The sequence below is a fragment of the Moschus berezovskii genome, chromosome 19, assembly GCF_049115385.1.
Source record: "Moschus berezovskii isolate FMDL1 chromosome 19, NW_MosBer_1.0, whole genome shotgun sequence".
NCBI lineage: Eukaryota > Metazoa > Chordata > Mammalia > Artiodactyla > Moschidae > Moschus > Moschus berezovskii.
The window spans coordinates 69301372-69323949 of NC_142478.1; the positions used below are offsets into that span (position 1 = coordinate 69301372).

Below are 22578 nucleotides of genomic sequence, written 5' to 3' on the forward strand. Positions count from 1 at the left end.
CTCCCTTGCTTCATTCCCACCCGCCTCTTCTCTCTTCCTTCTCTCTCTCCTTCAGTGTCATCCCATTTTCCCCCACCTCCTGGGATGCTCCCTTCCTGGGAGCTTTCCGTGGATACTTGCCAGGTATCTGCCAGGGAGGGGGGCGCCCTTCGCCACACTTCGGGAAATCAACAGCCATCCACATTTATGTCACATTGACCAAATGTCTGGAAAAACACTTCATTTAAAAATTTCCCCTTGGATGTTTCTGAAACAGATGGATGACTGTATACAGGAGTATCCGTTCCCTTGCACCTTCTCAGTATGCACACGAGCGTCTGTTGTCTTTGTTAATTAAAAAATGGGGGAAAAAATAGCTCATTGAGCCATGAACTTGAATTCAGTCCTCCTCATGAGTACTGGGAATGCATAAATCTTCAACTGCACGAGAGATCAGACCACAGTCCAGGGATGGACTCCGCATTCTCTTATGAAAATAAAACTTGAGGAGCTCAATATGGCCATGCGCACCCTTCTGCCACTCCATCTCGCAAGCTCTGTCCACTGCACGTTGGCCTCAGGAGGCTCTCCTTTGGCATTTCCCATTTAATCCTTGTGATAGGGACAGTTCTAGAGGAGGAGAGTGAAGTTCAGGGCACTGTGTCACTTCCCCAAGGTCACCCGGTTTCTAAGTGATGGAGTAAGAGAACGTAAATTCACACCACTCTCTTCCACAGCCCAAGCCCTGACCTCCCAGGACTTAGTTCCAACTCTCACATCCTTGGCATTTCCTAAAGAACTGGTTCTCCTAACCCTGCTCCAAGAGCCTGCATTTTTAACAAACACCTGCGCTGCTCATGCGGGTGGGACTAACCTACCTGGGCGAACCCACCCCTCCTGTGTGCATGGAGAAGGTAGTTCTGTCTCCACATGGAGAGAGGCTCCAGGGAGGGGGGGCACACCCTCCTCCCCAAACCTGCTGTCTCCGGTTAGGCAGGGTGGGGGGCGGGGGTGAGCTCTGAACCTAGAGAAAAGTGCTCATCCGGCAGTCTCAGCGGCCCGTGGTCAACTCGAGTCACAAAAATACACTCCTTCAGCACTCCGGAGTCCCCGGGGCCTCATCTTTTCTCCTCGGCGCAAACCAGCTCCCAGGATGTGGGTCACGTCCTCCGTCTCCCGCTCTGAGAGATGACGGTCTGCCCCGGCGTCTCTCCCCAGCCTTCATGCTGAGCTGCAGCTTCCCCCGCCGGCCTGACTTCGGGGACGTCACGGTGATGGACCTGCACTCGGGCGGGGTGGCCCACTTCCACTGCCACCTGGGCTACGAGCTCCAGGGCGCCAAGACGCTGACGTGCATCAATGCCTCCAGGCCCCACTGGAGCAGCCGGGAGCCCATCTGCTCAGGTACATGCCAGCCTCAGCCGGACCCACCCTAGATGGTGTCCCAGGAGAGGAGAGACCAGCCCCCAGGGGGTTAAAGGGAAAGTGTTAGTCGCTCAGTCATGTCCGACTCCCTGCGACCCCACGGGCTGTAGTCTGCCAGGTTTTTCTGTCCTTGGAATTCTCCAGGAAAGCATACTGGAGTGGGTTGCCATTCATTCCTCCAGGGGGGTCTTCCCGACCTGGATATCATGCATTGCAGGCAGATGCTTTACTGTCTGAGCCACAAGGGAAGCCCACGGTGTTAAGATTGACCTTAGGAAAGAGACCGCTCCCAAAATGTGACAGCTGCAGTTTTGTTGCATGATAAAAATACACGTGACGTAAAAGTGACCGTTAGTGACATTTAGTACTTTCACAGTACTGTGCAGCCATCAGCACTTCTTTCATCACCCCCTGAAGGGCACTCCCCGCTTTCCCCTGTGCCCAGCCCCTGCTTTCTGTCGCTACAGATTCACCTGTTCTGGACACTTCATATGCCTGAGATCATACATTATGTGATATTTTGAATCCAGCTTCTTTCACTCAGCATGGTGTTCTCAAGGTTCATCCATATTGTAGCATGGATCAGAACTTCATTCCCTTTGATGGCTGAATAATACTCCATATGATATAGACCACATTTTATCTGTTCTCTTATTGGGGGACATTCAGATTGTTTTGGACTTCGGAGGTGTTGCAAACAGTGCTGCTATGAACATTTGTGTGAAGGTTTTGATGTGGACATACGTTGTCATTCCTCTTGGGTGTATCCCTGTAAGTGGAGTTGCTGAGTCACGTGGGAACTCCGTGTTTCAGTTTTGAAGGAACCGTCCAAGTACTTTCCACTGGCTGCACCACGTTCCCGTCCCTCCAGCCGTGAACGAAAGTACCAGCTTCTCCACACCCTCGCCAGCACTTATTTTCCATGTCTCCTTTTTATCATGAGAGCCGTTCTAGTGAGTGTGAAGGTGTCCGGGTGTGATTCTGATTTGCATCTTCCCAGTGGCTGACGACATTGATCATCTTTTCATATGCTCGTTGGCCATTTGTGTATCTTCTGGGAGAAAAGTCTGTTCAAGTCCTTTGCCCATTTTTAAAATGTAGTTGCCTTTTTCTTGAGTTGTGAGAATTCTTTCTGTATTCTGGTTACTAGACTCTTATTAGATATGATTTGCAAATATTGTCTCCCACTCTGTGGGTTGTCTTTTCACTCAATAGTGCGCTTTTTGTTGTTCAGTCACTAAGTCATGTTCGACTCTTTGTGACCCCACGGACTGCAGTACCCCAGACTTCCCTGTCCTTCACTATCTCCCAGAGTTTGCTCAAGCCTTTGTCCATTGAGTCGGTGATACCGTCCAACCATCTCATCCTCTGTCACCCCCTTAGTGTCCTTAATTTTCATAAAGTCTAATTTATAGTTGGTTTTTTTTTTTGGTTGTTGTTGCTTGAGCTTTTGATGTGACAGCTGCCATATTATGAGCCCAGTCCATATGCCAGGGCTGTGATAAATCCTCACAGCAATTCTATATGGTGTGAACCATTATCCCCATTTCACATATGAGGAAACTGAGGCTCGTGGAGGTGAAATTTCCTCCTCAAAGTCACCAGATAGAAATTGAACTGGATCTAGAGTCCTTCTCTCTTGAGCTGTTTCCCTTACACATTCACTATTTAAAGTGCAGACTGGTGAGATTAGTAGAAATTCATGATCCTGGGCCCCATACAAAACCAAGCGAGTCAAAAATCTACATTTAGCATGGTCTTTTTGTGGTTCATGTGCTGCACATGATAGGTTGAGAAGCACACTATTCCACACTCTCTGCACCAGTGGCCGCAACCTTGACCATCCTCAGTTATCGAGAGAGTAATACCCTATTAGATTCTCAAAAGTCCTGACCATGGCCGGGAGATATAGGCTGCTGACATTAACTGAGCACCTAGTATGAGCCAGGCCATGAGCCATGTACTAACAGAATACTGGGAATAAGAAAAACATTGTTGCTGCCCTCCAGGCATTTGTAGTCACTAGAATTCAAGATGCAAATGAGAGCTGATGATAAATTCTGAGATTTAATTATTGCAGTATTGTTCTCTCAAGGCTGTTTAGAATTGTGTGTGTGTGTGTGTGTGTGTGTGTGTGTGTGTTTTAACAAAGAAAAGAAAAATCCAAACCATAGGGCAGTTGGTCTCCATGCCTCCCTCGAGTTAATTTTTATCTATGTATGAAATCAGAGAGGAATTAAGCCTCAATTTGTGCTAAGAAAGATGGATGGGGAGCCACGGCTGGCAAATTGAAGCCAAACAGAGTCATCAGTCGGCTTAATAAGGCAAGGAAGGGGAGCAGAGAGGCAGTAAATGAGCAGCCGCTCAGAGAGGACAGATGGCTGGAGCCCCCCACCAGGGACAGCTCGTCCATCTCCTCGGCCCCTGAGCTGTAGGGCAATAAGGCTGGCTGCGTTCTGAGCACCTACTCTGTGCCAGGGATGGCGCCAAGCCCTCTCCACGCAGTGTTTCATTTCTCACCTCAGTCCATAAGGAGGGTGGAATTATTATTACCACTTCACTAGAGGTTCAGAGAGCTTCAGTGACTTGTCCTAGATCCACAGCGGGTAAGTGACACCGGGCAGATTTGAACCTCCACTTTGGGACAGGAGGCAGTGTGGAGAGATGGGTGACCTGGTCCTCTGACCGTGGTCCTGAAAAAAAGTGCACGTCTTCCTAGCAACATCTTTGCTGTAGGTCACAGCAGAGTCCAGAGCAGGCAAGGGAGCTATCAGCCTTTCTCATCTCTGCAGTTCTTTATTAGTCATGAAGTCATTCAATGAACATTTAATGAGAGCCAAATATCTTCTAAGAATAAATCTACCTCCCAACATTTGCAGAACTCTTCTCACTTCACAAATCATTTTTCCATGTATATTAGATTTTTATAATAAAAGTAATATATGACTCTGGTTAAAAAAAATTTTTTTCCAAGAAATACAAAAGTGCTGAAGAGTCTGACAAATAACTTTTATACTCCTGGTCTCAATTGAGACCATTATAGCTCATTGAAATAGGTATGGTGGACCATTTTCTAACTTTTTTCCCCCCACTTAAAATATAGTGAGTATTTTCCTATATTCTGAAGTACTCTTTGATAACAAGGGTTTTAAAAACTATGTGAATGGCAAGCCTTTCACCAAGCGTCTGTAAGTGGACATTTGTGTTGTTTCTCAGTGTTTTTCTCTTAGAAGCAATCAAACCGTGAACATCATCATTCATACACTTTTGTGAAACTCTCTAAATCTTTTTTTTTTTTGACATAAGTTCCCAGAACCTTAATTACCAGGTCAAAGTGTTTAAACACATTTTCCAGATTTTTCATCAGATTTCCCTCCTGAAAGGTCATAGCAATTTGAATTCTAACCAGACCTGAATGAGAGCAACCAATTTCTCATCACTGGAGATGGCGCTTCCCGTTTATTGCTGCTCTTTATCTGGACAAATTAGGTGGACGGAGATAGAATATAGTTTAGATTCGCATTTCTTTTATTGTTAGTGAGGCTGAATTTTTTGAGTGCTTAACTAAGTACTAAAAGCAGACTTCGTCTTTGGAGAACTGCCTATTTATGTGCTTCTTGATTACCATTTTGTAGTTAAGAACCAGGGCACAGCCAGTGCGTTAAATCACAGTCATTCATTCTCTACCGTGGAATGCACGTGGCAGTGGTTCCAGTCGTGGGACTGGATCTCCCGTCAAACAGGATGAACCTGTCTCAGGAGGAAGGGACTTTCCCACGGTTTTCCTCTTCCTAGCATATTTCCTCTCACTAAGGGGTTGGGGTCAGAGAAGGATAAAACACTCACATGTCCTCCCCTCCACCCATCTCTCTCCGCGATCCTCTCATTGCCCCCCCACCCCTACCGTCTGGCTCCAGCCCCTTGTGGAGGGGCTGTGCACAATGCCACCATCGGCCGTGTCCTGTCCCCAAGTCACCCTGCAAATGCCAATGGGAGCCAGTTCTGCGTGTGGACGATCGAAGCTCCAGAGGGCCAGAAGCTGCACCTGCACTTTGAGAGGCTGGCGCTGCACGAGAAGGACAGGTAAACCCCTGAGGGTCCCCAGCCGGCCTCATGGCTTCCCAGACTGTTAGGATATGGCTTGGGATTTGGAGTCTTGAAATGGCTAAATTGTTCGCTCATGGAGGTCAAGAAAGGAAGAGCTGGGGAGGGAGGCGAGGATATTAGAGACCATCAGTTTTGATCTCCTCCTTTTACGCATAAGGAAACCAGGGTATACAGAGGGGGAAGAGACTTGCCCCAGTCACACAGCAGGGTAGGGGGAGAGGCAGGAAGGGAGCCCCCCCTACCTTGCACTGCCTCGTCCCTTCTCCTCCACATCCCTTTTTGTAGTGGAGGGAGCGAGGAGAGTTTCCTGAGCACCTGCTCTGTGCCCAAATCATGTATTAGCCTCGATGGAGAATGGGAGAGAAGAACATTGGTTCCTGGTATGACAGGAAATTGAGATACAAAAACCAGATGTATGCACACAAAGGAACTTTCGATAGCAAGACAGCATTTAGCTAAGAGCACATCTGTTGATGCTAAGTAATAGGCACAGAAGCCAGAATCTGAAAACTTTGATCAGCTGAGACCTTATTCCAGAATATTCTGGAACATTCTAGAAAATTAGGATCTTGACTGCTTAGAATTGCTGTGCTGGAGCGGGTTCCCTTGGAAACAGACGGGATGACAATGGTGTGAGAGAAGGTGGTTTTATTTAGAAGCTGATCCTAGAAAGCACCAAGAAAATGAGCAGAGAAGGACAGTGGGTAGATACAGTGTGTGTTAATAGCCAGACCGCTTACCTGCAGGGGTCCCGCAGGGAGCTGTATCTAGCGTGACTCAGAGAGTTCCTGTCAGAGGGCCAGGGAGCAGGGGTGCTTCTCTACCCGCTCATCCACTGTGGAAGGAGGGGCGCTCCTGGACACACACTGACTCCCCAGCACTGCTCTCACCCCTTGAGCTGGCCGAACTGGCTGATTCTCAGAGACTCTGGAAACCAGCCAAAACGGGGTGAGCAGTAAGTGCTGAGGGGTACAGGTAGGGCACCAACAGAATGCCAGCACCTTCGAGTCCTGGAGTCCGTCCAACTTCCAACTTAGAATTACAGTGTCCTGGCTTCTTTGGAGCTTCAGACCTAAACCATTAACCTCTGGGAAAGGATTCTGAGAAAATACCAGACAACTGAATAATTTACCCAACTCTGGAGTCCACTTCCCTCCAAACCATCCAGCTTTATCCTGAACAATGCTGTATCAATAAATCACTGCCTTAAAGTACAAGGTGTCGAATAGAGGCTTCAGAGCGTGGGTTCTCTGCAGCATCAGAATGACCTCAGGAACTTTTAAGAAAAACAGATGCCCAGTCTTTTCCCCCTGGAGACTGATTGAGAAGCAAGACCTGGGAGCCCTCAGTGATGAATGCTTTTTAACGTTCAGACCTCTGGTTTGCCTCTTCTGAACGGTGCTGGGAATAAACCAAGTGTACGTTTAGACCAGACAGTGAGAAGCAGAGAGGAAGAAAAATTAACCAAAATGAGTATTTTCTGAAAGTTTATGGAATGCTGATAAATGAGCCGACAGACACACGGACACTGTAGTTTCACTAGGTGTTTCTGTGGAGCCCTGCAAAGGTTTATGAAAGGGAGGTGTTGACAACCACCAGGGAAAACCAGTGCTCAAGTGTCTCTAGGGAAAGAAGTTTGGAGTTGTTCATCAAGATCAAAGGTCAGGGTGCACGCGCGCGCACACACATACGCATGCACGCACGAGTGAAGATACTCGCTGTGCTAAGAAGAAAGGGGAGCTTTATCTGTCCATGGACTTTATTGAGGAAAAACAGCTTAAATACCACAGTTGCAAAAGCTTAGAGCTAGAGAAGGCTCCATGTAAGATATGGGACCTTGATCTAAACCTTAGAGATTCAGTCAGGGAACCCAAAATACGGTGAGTGGATGGAGCAGCTAGCCCAGGCAGGGAGAATAGGAGCGGAGATGGGCAAAGACGCAGAGGTAACTGTGGGCCGTCTTCTGAAGGGTTCTGGCTGCCGGATGCTCTATAAGCTGTGAAGAGCCATGGACGGGTTTTGAGCAGAGGAGTGCAATGAAATTTTAAAGATGATCTGCACCCCCCAGAATGAAGCGTTTCGAAACTCCAGTACCATGATATGCAGCACAGAAAGTGAGTTCTCAGGTCAGATATGTTTGGGAGACACTATACCCAGTCTCTATCTTGGTATCAAGGCACATTCACTGGCAAAGGCACTGACAAGTCCTGCAAGGGAAAAAAATGTTTAATTTTCATTTAAATTTTCCAAGCCCATTTGACTATAGAAAGTGAAAGAGGAGAGTGAAAAAGTTGGCTTAAAGTTCAACATTCAGAAAACTAAGATCATGGCATCTGGTCCCATCACTTCATGGGAAATAGATGGGGAAACAGTGGAAACAGTGTCAGACTTTATTTTGGGGGGCTCCAAAATCACTGCAGATGGTGATTGCAGCCATGAAATTAAAAGATGCTTAATCCTTGGAAAGAAAGTTATAACCAATCTAGATAGCACATTAAAAAGCAGAGACATTACTTTGCCGTCAAAGGTCTGTCTAGTCAAGGCTATGGTTTTTCCCGTGGTCATGTATGGATGTGAAAATTGGACTGTGAAGAAAGCTGAGCACTGAAGAAATGATGCTTTTGAACTATGGTGCTGAAGAAGACTCTTGAGAGTCCCTTGGACTGCAGGGAGATCCAACCAGTCCATTCTAAAGGAGATCAATCCTGGGTGTTCATTGGAAGGACTGATGCTAAAGCTGAAGCTCCAATACTTTGGCCACCTCATGTGATGAGCTGACTCACTGGAAAAGACCCTGATGCTGGGAGGGATTGGGGGTGGGAGGAGAAGGGAATGACAGAGGATGAGATGGCTGGATAGTATCACTGACTCAATGGACATGGGTTTGGTTGGACCCTGGGAGTTGGTAATGGACAGGGAGGCCTAGCGTGCTGAGATTCATGGGGTCACAAAGAGTCGGACACGACTGAGTGACTGAACTGAACTGAACTGATACATAGATTTAAGATAAAACTCTTTACTATTTCAGACATTCTAGAGAACATAGCTAGAAAACTGCTATCTTGGGAAGAGTCATGGTAGAGATTTTGAGATCCTGAGGGTTTCCCTAGAGCAACCCTTGTTGCCACAGGCTTCAATTCTAAAGAAGAGTCCTGGGCATGGCCCTGAAGACACAATAAAGTCAACAGGGATTAGAAGATTGTGAACAGGCCCTTGGCCTCTGCCCCAGCCCCCTCCTTATCTAAATCACAGTGGACACAAGGCAGAATAAACAGACTGAGGCTCCAACATTTCCGCATTTTGACATATGAGAAACCCTTTTCATGGGTCATGGTGAAAACAAACAAACTTGAAAAATTAAAAATGCCTGTTTATGATTCCATCCTTAAAAGTAAGTGATCCAGTTTGTGTACTGACTCCTTCCACGTCTTTGCATAGCTTCTTTAAAATCACCACGGCTAGCAAAGAGTCAAGTGCCAAAGGGTTTTAATAACACTAAGAATGAATACCAACATGTCTGATACCTTTCCGTTTTCAGGGTGCTTCATCTTTTCACAGCCCCCCTGTAAGATAGGAAAGACTTTGTGAGCCCTCCTTTCAGGATTGTGGAAAGTGAGGCCCGAGATGGGTTGACACTTGTGTAACTTCAGTGAATGGGGAATTGGGGACTAGAAATTGGGACTCCTCTAACTGCACACACAGTGTTCTCAGGAGGCAAGAGTGACTGACAGAGCCTGGTATTGGTCCAACACTTGGTCGTCTGACCTGCATACCTGCTCTGTCCTGTACATTATACCCTTGGCCTCTAATCCCCACACTCTTACACCCATTTTAGAGATGAAGAATCTGAGGCTCAGTGGGGTAAAATGTTTCTGTCCAAAGTCCCACAGCTCAGAATTTAAAGTTGGGACTGTGATTACATGTGTATTTATGTGTGTGTGTGTGTGTGTATCAGTGTTTCAAGAATGTTATTAGCCCAATCATCCCAACTTCTTAGTCAGTAATAAATACTGCTACTGCTAAGTCACTTGAGTCATGTCCAACTGTTTGCAACTCCATGGACTGTACCCTGCCAGGCTCCTCTGTCCATGGGATTCTCCAGGCAAGAATACTGGAATGGGTTGCCATTTCCTCCTCCAGGGGCTCTGTCCAACCCAGGGATTGAACCCACATCTCTCTTATCTCCTGCATTGCAGGCAGATTCTTTACTGCTAAGCCACCGGGGAAGCCCATATTAGTAATAAATAATTGGCATCTATTAATTCAGTTGGTCATTACATCACACACAGCACCTTGCTTACAAGCTTAGAATCCATCCATGAGTCTAGGATAAGCATTGTACAGAAAGGGAGACAAATTTGGTGAGATGATGCAGAGCATCCTGGTGAGTATGGGGTGAAGTCGGGGTGTGAGTCAGGGAGCGAGGTCCCAGAGAGGGTGCTCACAGCACACGCCTCCCGCTGCTGCATGTCAGTGGCCCCTGAAGACCTCTCATTGACCCCCATCTCCTTCCGCACTGCCAGGATGATGGTCTACAGTGGGTTGACCAACAAGTCCACTCTTCTCTACGATTCCTTCCAAACCGAGAATGTCCCCTTCGAGGGCCTGCTGAGCGATGGCCACACCATCTGCATCGAATTCACATCCAACCAGCCGCCGGTGGCCTCAGCCTTCAACATCCGGTTCGAGGGTGAGGGTCCTGGGGGGCCACCCCCTCTGCAGGGTTGTCACTGTGGGATTGAGGGAAGCATGGTAGGGCTGGGTCTTGGGAGTTAGAAATGTGACCTGCTAAGACTGGAGGAGAGGCCATGGATACTGACCCTTGGACTTCCAAAGGCTGCCTCTTTGGGGTTGGGGAGGCAACGGTCCTCGTTCCCATTTCAGATATGAAAATAAAGAGGTAGAGAGGCCAGGCGAATGGCCAAGGGCCCTCAGCGGGTCAGCAGGAACTGGAGTGGGGGGTTCTGGTACCCATTTTCCATGGGGCTTCCCTGAGCAGCAAGAGGGGTGCCTACTTTTGTGACACAGCCCTGTGAACCTCCCCTGACTCATGTGAGCAGCTGCCCTCTTTTGTATTCTGGCCCCAGCCTTTGAGAAAGGCCACTGCTATGAGCCCTACATTCAGAACGGGAACTTCACCACGTCCGACCCGACCTATAACATCGGGACCGTAGTGGAGTTTACCTGCGACCCCGGCCACTCTCTGGAGCAGGGCCCGGCCATCATTGAGTGCATCAACGTGCGAGACCCGTACTGGAATGACACGGAGCCCCTGTGCAGAGGTGAGTGGGTCACAACCCTCCCTCCAGGGTGTCCCAGGGCCCTCCACCCCTTCAGATGAAGTGATCCAGCTTGTGTACTGATTTTAGGATTAGAACCCTTTCCAGGGCTCTCTCTCCATTGGGTCAGGTTTGCTGCTGATCCTTGAGAAAATTACAAAATGGATAAAATTGAAAAGGGGCCCCTTCCTCCAAATACAAGGCCCCATCGTGCATAGCTTGGTGAGAAGATCTCTGCATGGATTTCAGTTCCTACATATGCTATGCAAACTTGTGCAGTGCACAACCCACCCAACAGCACATGGCAACCCTGAGTCTAATTAATGATAATGATGATAATAATAGTTGTTAAGAGGAGTGCAAAAAAAACTGTGTTGCTGGCACTCTGTGCATTATATGATTTAATCCTCACCACAATCCTGTCTTGTTCAGTTGCTAAGTCATGTCTGACTCTTTGCGGCTCCGTGGACTGTTTGTTACCCACTGGACTCCTCCATCCATGGGATATCTCAGGCAAGAATACTGGAGTGGGTTGCCCTTTCCTCTTCCAGAGGATCTTCCCAACCCAAGGATTGAACTCTCCTGCATTGGCAGGAGGATTCTTTACTGCTGAGCCACTAGAGAAGCCCACCACCTGAGGTGCATATTATTATTGATCACTTGTACAGACGAAGAAATAGCAGCTGTGATGTGACATGCCTCAGAACACACTGAGGGTAATTGCCAGAAGCAGGCATGGGACTCTGGTCTCTCTGTTTTCTGAAAACTGTGCTCTGTGCCCCTTTGGACAGTACTGGCTCTCTGTGGAACCCTTAGCTATGTGGATGCCCAGCACCCTGCCCTCCCCGCTTCTCCGTATTTAAGACACCGAGCCACTCCGAGCCTGAACTCACGTGGGAAGTGTGGAATAATGGACAGAGTCCTGGCTCCTGACAGCCGCCACCCAGATGGCGGTTGGCGTGAAGTCATAGCCTTGCCGTCGTGAGGGATTGATCCCTGTATTAAATGTGCTGGTTTAACAGAGCGGAATTTATTGGTGCTTTGGCCTCTGCCACATTGAGAACTTTCCAAAGCGGCAAACACAGAGTGAAATTTAAAGGGCCAGGTGCGGCCACACATCTCCACTTCCAGTTCAGAGCCAGGGCCCTCCACAGAAACATTAACTAAGAATTACTGAATGCTTAACTTGTGCCTGGCACTGTGCCATGTCTGACATCCATGAGCTCAGTTAAGCCTCAGAATTATCCAGTGAGGTCTGCACTGGTGTTTCTCCCTGCTGTCCAGAGGGAGACAGCTGAGGCTCCAAGAACTTACATGCCTTGTCAACAGATCATTTGGTGGCCAAGACAAGACTCGAACTCAGGTCCACCTGAGTCAAATGCACCATCTCTTGGTCACTACACCCCCTGCTCAAGGGGAAGGCTGTTGAAGAGTTCCTCCAAACCTTGGGCTCTGTCCTTGGTCCTGAAAGAGCAACCGCCATCCCTTAGTATCCGCAAGGGACTGTTTCCAGAACCATCGCTACCCCCCACCCCAATACAAAAATGTATGGATGCTCAAGTCCCGTATATAAAAAGGCACATCCTCTCATATACTTTAAATCATTTCTAGATTACTTATAATACAAAGTAAATACTATGTAAGCAATTGCAAACACAATGTAAATGATATAGGAATCTCCTAAATGCAATGTAAACGCTATGTGAACAGTTGCTGGTGAGTGGCAAATTCAAGGTTTGGTTTCTGAAACTTACTGGAATTTTTTCAAAGACTTTTGCTTCTCGGTTGAATCCCAGGGTTGCAGAACCCCAGACAATGTCCTTATACTGCCTTTGCCAGCCTTCAGCTGGAGGAGACAGGTGGCGGTCCGAATTTAATCCTTCCACACACGTATGAGCTGTCTGGTTTCATAGCCCACACTCCTAGCTGTTATGCCATAGCTGTTTCCTTATGCATCGTGTCTGTCTGTCTGTGTCTTTTGCAGCCATGTGTGGTGGGGAGCTCTCTGCTGTGGCCGGGGTGGTGCTGTCGCCAAACTGGCCGGAGCCCTACGTGGAAGGTGAAGACTGTGTCTGGAAGATCCACGTAGGCGAGGAGAAGCGGATCTTCTTAGACATCCAGTTGTGAGTGTTTCTGATGGGTGGACCCCCAGGTCTAACCAGTTGGGGAAGAAATTGCTCCTGCTTGATTGTTTCAACCACTCTTAATTAAGCACCTCCTGTGTGCCAGGGGCTGTACGAAGAACTGGGGTCCCTGTGGTGGGGAAACAACATCGTACACACCCAGAAAGAGCCCCTGTCCTCAGGAAATCCAGTATGCTCGGGAAGCATGCACTCAATGAGGAGATGCATCAGTGCAACTTTGTTAATGCACCTTTGTAAGGAAAGGTGCCTGATGCTATGCGATTCTATAATGGGAATCTGATGTCAAGAGGAAGGTCAGAGAAGCCTTTCCTGGAGGATCTGAGAAGGCTCAGAATGTAAAGATGAATTACAGTGAACATATTCAAAAGTAACAGAATCCCCTGAAGGCGCTGTGCCAAGAGCAAGGACAGCATTTTCAGAGGACCGAATGACCAGTATAGTATGGTCAAGGGGAGGAAGGAAGTCTAACTCACACAGTGGTTTGTTTTCCCATCTGTCTCACTCAACTAGACCAGAAGGTCCTTGCAGTCAGGACCTGGTCTGATTTACCTCTCTTCCAGTATCTTCCACGGAGCCTGACACAGCAGACGCTCAGACAGTGATTGCCAAATGAAAAAGCCATGTTATAATGAATGGACTTTCCCTGGCTGTATGTCTGTTTTCCAATACCCAGTGAGGGTACCTATTAGATGCTCCATCCAGAACTTTCCCTCTCTAAGTCCACAGGGATCAGGAGAAGGGTACAGAGACAGACAGTGATGTCTAGAAAAGCAGAAGAAAGGGCTTGCCAGCAGACTCAGACATGTGGTTGGGTGCCAAGCTTGGGAGAGCCTCTCTGGATGCAGACAGGACCTCTGGGGGTCAGCTCTCCCCACAAGCCTGAAGTAGAACCCACTTGACTGGGAAGCAGAACTCCAGGGCTGCCTGGCTTTGCAGGGGAGCCTGGCAAGAGGAAGATGATTTGTAAGACTATGAGTGACTGTCTTTGGAGCAGTCCCTTGGAGGCAGAGGGAGTGTCCTCAGAGGCTGCCCTGAGTCATAGATTTACTGTCAGTACACCATTGCCTCTTGTGGCCTTGGGGTCGGGCCAACCTGACTCAGAATTTCTCGTCTTCTCCACCTGCAGCTGTGTGACTTTGTACTTCTCTCTGGGCTTTGACTTTTCTCATCTATAGTGAGATTCCTGGAACATGGGTGTTTTGTGGCTACTGGAGGCAGGTGTTCAGCCTCCCTTGCCCACTGCCTCCCTCCCTCCTCAATGATAAGTTACCCCTTTTCTCCCATTCTTAGCTCTCTGACTTCTAGAGCCTGGAATAAACTGTTCATTCAAGACATGTTTTCTGAGTATCTGCTATGAGCCAAGCACTGAAAAGGCTCTGATAGTTGCCAACTCAACAGTAATGCTTATATTGGAAAAGAGTGGGTTGACTGGTCTCTATAAACTCTGAAAAACATAAATGTTGTGCACCTACTGTGTGGGAGCACTAGGCTAGGCACTGGAGATACAGCTGTGAGAAAGGTGGAACAGTCTCTGCCCTTATTGTCTAATGAAACTATGTGCAGTGTGATAAGAGCAGTGATGGGGAGAGCAGGCAGCTGAGGGAGTCTGTGTGAAATCATGGAGGGCTTCAAGGAGGTAGTGACTTCTGGGATGGGATGAAAGAGGGTACTCAAGTGATGAAGAGAAATGAAGAGGGCCCAGACAGTGAGTACAGCATGTGCAAAGTCTGGAATGAGAGAGAAAGTGGCCCACATAGTGACTAAATGGAGTTTAATGTGGCTGGAGTGTGGGGGTTGGGTAGGGGTTCCATGTATTTTTCATATGCTTTTCCATTATGGTTTATTGCAGGATATTGAATATAGCTCCCTGTGCTCTGCAATGAGACCTTGCTGTTTATCCATCCTGTGTATAACAGTTTGCGCCTGCTAATCCCAGACTCCCAGTCCTTTCTTCCCCACCCCATTCTCCCTCAGGAACCAGCGGTCTGCTCTCTGTGTGCCTGCCTTTGTTTCATTGATAAGCTCATTTGTGTCGTATTTTGGATCCCAAATCTAAGTGATATCGGGTGGTATTTGCCTTTGACTTCACTTAATGTGATCACCTCTAGGTCTTTGTGTGTCCCTGCGAGTGGCAGGACATCGTTCTTTTCAGGGCTGAGTAGTATTCCAGTATGTGTGTGCCACATCATGTTGACAGACATTTACATTGCTTCCATGTCTTGGCTACTGTGAATAGTGCTGCAATGAACATTGGGGTGCATTTGTCTTTTCAAATTATATGGATAGTTTTGTTAAGATACATGCCTAGGCATAAGATTGCTGGATCATATGGCAGCGGTATTTTTAGTTCTTTGAGAAACCTCCGTACTGTTCTCCGTAGGGGCTACACCAATTCACATTGCCACCAACAGTGTAGGAGCATTCCCTTTTCTCCACGCCCTCTCCAGCATTTGTTATCTGTAGACATTTTAACAAAGCCATTCTGACCAGTGTGAGGTAATACCTCATGGTAGTTTTGATTTGCATTTCTCTAATATAAATTAAATTTTTAGAAATAATGCCCCCTCTTTATAAGAAGCATCTCCTTACCAGATTCGAACTTGAAGAACTACAAGTCTAGACAGTGGTTAAGGTCGTTTCTCATGGAGGTGGTAAGGAAAGCCATTTTCATCATTGAGTACTTACTGCTTTGCAAGGTTCTTCCCAAGTGTTAATTAATGTGCTTCTCCAAGTAATCCTAGAAGGAATATACAGCTATTGTGCTCACCTTATTTCCACCTGCTTTCTCCCCTCTTCACTTCGATGTCTCAGAGTCATCTCCAATGAAGTCCCCAGACTTAAACCCCTCGATTTTCTTTCTCCAAACCTGTTTCAAGTCATCTTCCCATCTCAGAAAGGAGTCGTCCATCCTGCCAGCTGTTCAGATCCGAAAGACATGGGGTTATTCTAGAGCAGGAGGATGCTGGTCAAGGTTCCACAGTGGCTTTTCTTGGCTGGGGAGCAGCTCCCTGATTTGCAGCATTTGCCAATTTCCTCGGTGTAAATACTTACACTGTGAAACCAATTTCAAGCAATCAACACAACATCAACAGGCTCACCAAATGCCTGGACCCTTAACAATCAGCTCATATGACCCAGAAGGAGCCACTGATTCCATCACACTGCCTGTGAACTGGAACAGACAGAATATAGGCAAAGACGGAAGGAACAGTGTTCCAGCCAAAAGGAACAGCATGTGCTGAGGTCCAGAAGCAGGAAGAGTGACTCTCTTACTATTCATCCATAACATGGGATATATGCTGAGCATTTACTGCATCCCAGGCATTCACATCCCTTGTGAACAAACAGAGGCAGCGAGTCCGGTTGTTATCTCCACTTTACAGATGAATAAACTCATAGAAGTAGAGGGCTTCCCAGGTGGCTCAGTGGTAAAGAATCCTCCTGCTGATGCAGGAGATGCAGTCTTCCCTGGATTGGGAAGATCTCCTAGAGAAGGCAGTGGCAACCCACTCTAGTATTCTTGCCTGGCAAATCCCACTGACAGAGGAGCCTGGCAGGCTACAGTCCTTGGCGTTCACAAAGAGTCAGACACGGCTGAGCGACTGAGCACACACACGTGTATAGAGGTAGAACGGTGACTGTGATCACACGGCTGGGATTCAAACTCTGCTTGCCACGTCTCCAGGGTCTGGGGTCTTTGCCAGCCTGTGAAAGGAGCTAGCCTGTGTGTCTGGAGCTCAGAGATACAGGAGGCACGACACCAGTGAGGAAGCCATGGGATCAGGCAGGGCCTTGAAGGCCACATCAGGGAGTCTGGACATGCCCAAACCGGGCAGCAGGGGAAGGGGTTCAGGCAGCTAACAGGATTAAAGCATTGCAGGAGGGAGCTGAGCCCTCGGGGTCACCAGCCCGGGTCTCTCCATGGCAAACCCCAGCACACACTTGGCAGAGCAGTATCTGGGCCTGGCGCCCGCTTCCTCCCACAGAGGGAGAGAAAATAGCATCTCACTAGCAAGGAAGCCACGCAGCCCAGGAGCTGCTGGCTTTAATTCATCTTGCTTGGTTTCTGCTGACAGTTTTAGTAAACCAATTTGGCTTTGATAGTAAAAATAATTCCATCCTCGGGGCCCCTCACGTGGCCTAAGTGTTTGCAATTGTTATTTATCACGTCGGGGAAGGGGAAGGCGTTTGCGCTGCTGGACCGGCAGGGTAGGTGGCCTATAGTAGGTGCTGGAATGTTTGCTGAGCCTTGAGGACCTCAGCCACCTGTGGCCTGCGAGAGGGGACCCTTCTCCCCCTTGTCTTCTGGGCCCATCTCTTGATGCTGTGGGCATTAGGATAGCAGCTCTAATTAGTCGTCATTTATGAAAGACCTACTGCGTGCAGGCCCTGAGCTGCATCATTCATCCCCAAGAGCCATAATGAATGTGAACATTATTACGTGGCGATAATAATTACATAAATTAGCGCTAATGTGAGCAGAGATAATTGCAGAGGGGTAATTACCCAAATTTAGAGATGGCGTTCACAGAGTGCATCACGTGGGCCCAGCGTGTAGTTGGCGCTTCGGAAATGAGGACTACAGGTGCCAGGCATCCTCACGAGTCCGTCTTGATCCCCACCGCTTGGTGGGTTTGGAAATGATGCCGCGGAGAGGTGAAGCGGCTGCCTCAGGTCACACAGCTAGGGAAGGACAGAACCAGGGTGTGTGTGCACACTGTAGCCTCCACTGGCATTGACCTGAACAGCCTTTGGGAGCATCAGCTATATGTCTCAGCGATAAAGCGGAAGGCTCCCAGGCCTCCAGCAACTCACAGGTCAGGAAGGGAAGTAGGACCATAAACGGACAACCCCACAGAATACAGGCACAGTGCTGTGGCTGGAGGGGTTGGGTTGGGGCACTGGGGTTATGGAAATGTCACAGAGAGGGTGGCCTCCAAGCAGGATTCTAAGGAGTGTCCTTTGGTCAAACTATAATGGCAGAAGGGCATTGCGCGAGGGGCCCCTGTGAACAAAGGACTCAGGCAGTTACGGGCATCCGAGAGGATGCCCTGAACTGCAGCAGTCACCCTGTTCAGTTCAGTTCAGTTCAGTGGCTCAGCCCTGTCCAGCTCTGTGACCCCATGGACTGCAGCACACCAGGCTTCCCTGTCCATCACCAGCTCCCAGAGCTTGCTCAAACTCATGTCCATTGAGTCAGTGATACCACCCAAGCTTCTCATCTTCTGTCGTCCGCTTCTCCTACCTTCAATCTTCCCCAGCATCAGGGTCTTTTCCAATGAGTCAGCTCTTCGCATCAGGTGGTCAAAGTATTGGAGTTTCAGCTTCAACCACAGTCCTTCCAATGAATCTTCAGGACTGATTTCCTTTAGGATGGACTGGTTGGATCTCCTTGCAGTCCAAGGGACTCTCAAGAGTCTTCTCCAACATGACAGTTCAAAAGCACCAATTCTTCAATGCTCAGCCTCCTTTATGGTCTGACTCTCGTATCCATACACGACTATTGGAAAAACCATAGCTTTGACTATTTGGACCTTTGTTGCTAAAGTAATGTCTCTGCTTTTTATTATGCTATCTAGGTTGGTCAGAGTTTTTCTTCCAAGGAGCAGCAGTAATTAGAACCCTCTAATTGTGTTGTCAGTATCACAGGTGGGTAGGATCATCGGTGGGTAGGATGAGTCAGGAGCCCCCTGCTTCACACCCAAAATGCCTAGTCCTTGACCCACCTTGTACTTCCCAGTTCCGTCAGGAATCCACTGCTTACCCTAAAGTGCATCTGGATGTGAATCTTTTAAATCCTTCAGAATTTTTTTAATATATTTATTTATCTATTTGATTGTGCCCGGGTCTTAGTCGGAGAAGGCAACGGCAAACCACTCCAGTACTCTTGCCTAGAAAATCCCATGGACGGAGGAGCCTGGTAGGCTGCAGTCAATGGGGTCGCTACAAGTCAGACATGACTGAGCGACTTCACTTTCACTTTTCACTTTCATACATTGGAGAAGGAAATGGCAACCCACTCCAGTATTCTTGCCTGGAGAATCTCAGGGACAGGGGAGCCTGGTGGGCTGCCGTCTATGGGGTCGCACAGAGTCGGACACGACTGAAGCGACTCAGCAGCAGCAGCAGCAGTGTCTTAGTTGCAGTACACGGGATCTTTGATCGTCTTTGCAACACATAGGGTCTTACCATGGCTAAAAGACCTCGTTCCCTGAGCGGAGATTGGATCCAGGCCCCCTGCATTGGGAGCATACAGTCTCAGTGACTGGACCACCATGAAAGTCCCTGAATCCTTCAGAATTTCTTAAATCTCTCTTCTTTCTCATTCTTGCTCTCTCAAAATGTAGAGCATAAAAAGGGGAATAAAGAAGCTAAGGAATGGCTGGAGAAGAGACTCAAGAATGGAATACCTGGCAGGAGGCCCAGAGACGGAAGGTGACTTGCCCAGCTTTGCACAGCAAGTCAGAGTTAGGACCTGAAAGACAGCCTGAGTGTGGCTGCAAGAGCTGAGCCCTGGGGCCACAGCCTCAGAAATGCTGCATGCCAGACACGAAACTTCTAGAGTCGAAGAGTTGTTGTTCAGCAGCTAGTCATGTCTGACTCTTCGAGACCCCATGGACTGCAGCACAGCAGGCTTCCCTGTCCTTCATTATCTTCTGGAGTTTGCTCAAACTCATATCCATTGAGTCGCTGATGCCATCCAGCCATCTCATCCTCTCTCTTTCCCTTCTCCTCCTGCCTTCAGTCTTTCCCAGCATCAGAGTATTTTCCAATGAGTTGGCTCTTTGCATCAGGTGGCCAAAGTATTGGAGCTTCAGCATCAGTCCTTCCAGTGAATATTGAGGGTTGATTTCCTTTAGGATTAAGTGGTTTGATTGCCCTGCTGTGTCCAAGGGACTCTCAAGAGTCTTCTCCAGCACCACAATGTGAAAGCATCAATTCTTTGATGCTCAGCCTTCTTTATGGTCCAACTCTCACATCCATATATGACTATTGGAAAAACCATAGTTTATACTATATGGATCTTTGTTGGCAAAGTGATGTCTCTGCTTTTTAATACTCTGTCTAGGTTTGTCACAGCTTTTCTTCCAAGGAGCAAGTGTCTTTTCATTTTGTGGCTGCAGTCACCATCCGAAGTGATTTTGGAGCCCAAGAAATAAGATCTGTCACTGCTTCTGCTTTTCCCCATCTGTTTGCCATGAAGTGATGGGACCAGATACCATGATCTTCATTTTCCGAAGTTTGAGTGTGAAGCCAGCTTTTTCACGCTCCTCTTTCACCCTCATCAAGAGGTTCTTAGTTCCTCTTCGCTTTCTGCCATTAGAGTGGGTCTCACCTCTTTTAGGGTCAGAGAGAGTTCCTTTGAAGCCTGACTCTGCTGCTTACAGACTGCATTTTCAGGCAGGTGACAGAGGTGGCTGCCTCGCAATGGGATATTTTGTTTATATCCCCAGGACCTGGCACACAGTAAGTGCTCAATAAATATCTGTTGAATAAAAGAGAGAGATCTTGAGTGTGTATGTTTATTAAACAACATGTAAAGTTCTCAGTAAGGTTTCTGGCCTCAAATTGGCAAATAATCGTCCCTACTACTATATGCCAGACTTTGTGGCAACACTTGGCGGGAATTATTTCATGAATGATGATGGCAGTTATCATTGGCATCAAAATCAATATCTAAATTCATTGAGCACTTCCTGTTTGCCAGTCACTAAGTGCTTTTCAAGTCATTTAACTCTCACTTGAGAAACCTGTGTGATCACGTTATGATTGCCCCCATTTTACAGATGGGAAAACTCAAGAGGCTCAGAGAGGTGAAGTCACTTGCCCAAGGTCACACAGCTAGAAAGAAACCAAGTGGGATTTGAACCCAGGTCTCTGGGGCCAAAATCCAATATTATAACCGCACAATAAATGGTAATGAGGTGTTCAGCAAAGGAGAAATCCCTTGACCCATTTTACAGAAGGAAAAATTGAGGCTCGAAGAGATGCCCTCCTCCCTTTTCCTGGACACTTACTTCCTATATATATATTATATTTCTGGAAAAATGAAATTTCAGCCAAGCTCCAGTTTGCTTTTCTTGGGTTCACTGTGGAGCACAGTCCCAAATCTCTTCCTGTTTGTGGACCCCAGCACAATCCATCAGCCAGGAAATAAAAGAAGCTAATAACAAACCCCGGTAACCATATGATTGATAGCTGTGGAATATGTCTCTTCAGCTGCTGTCAACCCGTGCTGCACTAAGTTAATTCAAAGCCCTAAAAATTAAGTGCCTGTCCAGAGGTACTCCTGTCCATCAAACAGATATAGCTTCTTTGGGCGGGGAGAACTCAGCTCAAGAGCCAGGCAAGAGGGAGAGCCAAGAGTTGAGGGCATGCACTTTCCTGGTGGTCCAGTGGTTAAGAATCCACACTGCAATATAAGGGACAAGGGTTTGATCTCTGGTCGGGGAACTAAGATCCCATGTGCGCCACTGCTGAGCCCAAACATTCTGAGCCTGCACAGCACACCTAGAGTGCCCACAGTCACAACTACAGAGTCCAGAGCCACGACTAGAGAGACCATGCACCAAAACTAGAGAGCCCACAGCCAAACTAGAGAGCCCACAGCCAGGGCTAGAGAGAGACCACAGCCAAACTAGAGAGACCACGGTCACAATAGAGAGAGACCACGGTCACAGCTAGAGAGAGAGACCACGGTCACGACTAGAGAGACACCACAGCCACAGCCACAGAGTCCGTGTGCTGCAATGAAATATCCTGCATGATGAATCAAAGATCCTGCATGCCACAACTAAGACCTGTGCAGCCAAGTAAATATATATATATTTTTAGAGTTGAGAGCCACCCCGCAGAAGCGCAGACGCTCAATGTGTTAGTCAGTCATTTGTGTCCAACTCTGCAACCCCATGGTCTGTAGCCCACCAGGCTCCTCTGTCCATGGGATTCTCCAGGCAAGAATTCTGGAGTGGGTTGCCATTCCCTTCTCCAGGGGATCTTCCCAACCCAGAGATCGAACTCGGGTCTCCTGCATTGCAGGAAGATTCTTTATCATCTGAGCCACCGGGGAAATCATATCCAGAAAGCAGCATAAATCTTGAAGAGATATGGCCACCATAGAAATAAAGCCCTCCAGTCCATTAGTGGAGAGAGAAGGGATTTTTTTTTCCAGATCAAACACTCTAGGGAATCTGGAGCGACACAGTTCATAGAGCCCAAATTCCATCCTGTTTCACGTGAGGAAACTGTGGCCCAGAGATAGGGAAAGACTGTCCCAAGATTGCCCTCTTAGTCAGCTATCGCTGTATAACAAACCACCCCAAGTCAGTGATAGAAAACATCAAGTTTGTGTCATGTCTCTGAGTCTGCAGGTTAGCAAGGGGGGTTCTCCCGGTCTGAGCTGACTCCCTCCTGGGTCTGTGGGCAACTATGGGCTAGGTAGGTGGCCCCATGGGTCCACGGCTGGCCTTACGTATTGGGGGTGGGCTGGCTGGCTGTCTGGGCAGCCCTAGCCTGGGATGGCTCACCTCTACTCCATGAGTCTCTCATCATCCGAAAGCTGGCTTGGGCTCCTTCCTGTAGTGACTGGCCAGCATTCCACAGCCATGAGCAGAAGCATTCATGGCCTCTTGAGTGAGCTTAGG

General features: G+C 48.0%; 1 protein-coding gene across 1 annotated transcript in view; it reads left to right on the forward strand.

Moving 5' to 3' along the window:
* SEZ6L (seizure related 6 homolog like) overlaps nucleotides 1-22578 on the forward strand; it is an 86692-nt gene that overhangs the window by 22109 nt on the left and 42005 nt on the right. The window contains exons 6-10 of the mRNA XM_088827861.1: nucleotides 1198-1383; nucleotides 5322-5487; nucleotides 10035-10201; nucleotides 10599-10793; nucleotides 12775-12913. Of these exons, the coding sequence (XP_088683987.1) occupies nucleotides 1198-1383; nucleotides 5322-5487; nucleotides 10035-10201; nucleotides 10599-10793; nucleotides 12775-12913 (853 nt within the window). The remainder of the gene's footprint in view (nucleotides 1-1197; nucleotides 1384-5321; nucleotides 5488-10034; nucleotides 10202-10598; nucleotides 10794-12774; nucleotides 12914-22578) is intronic.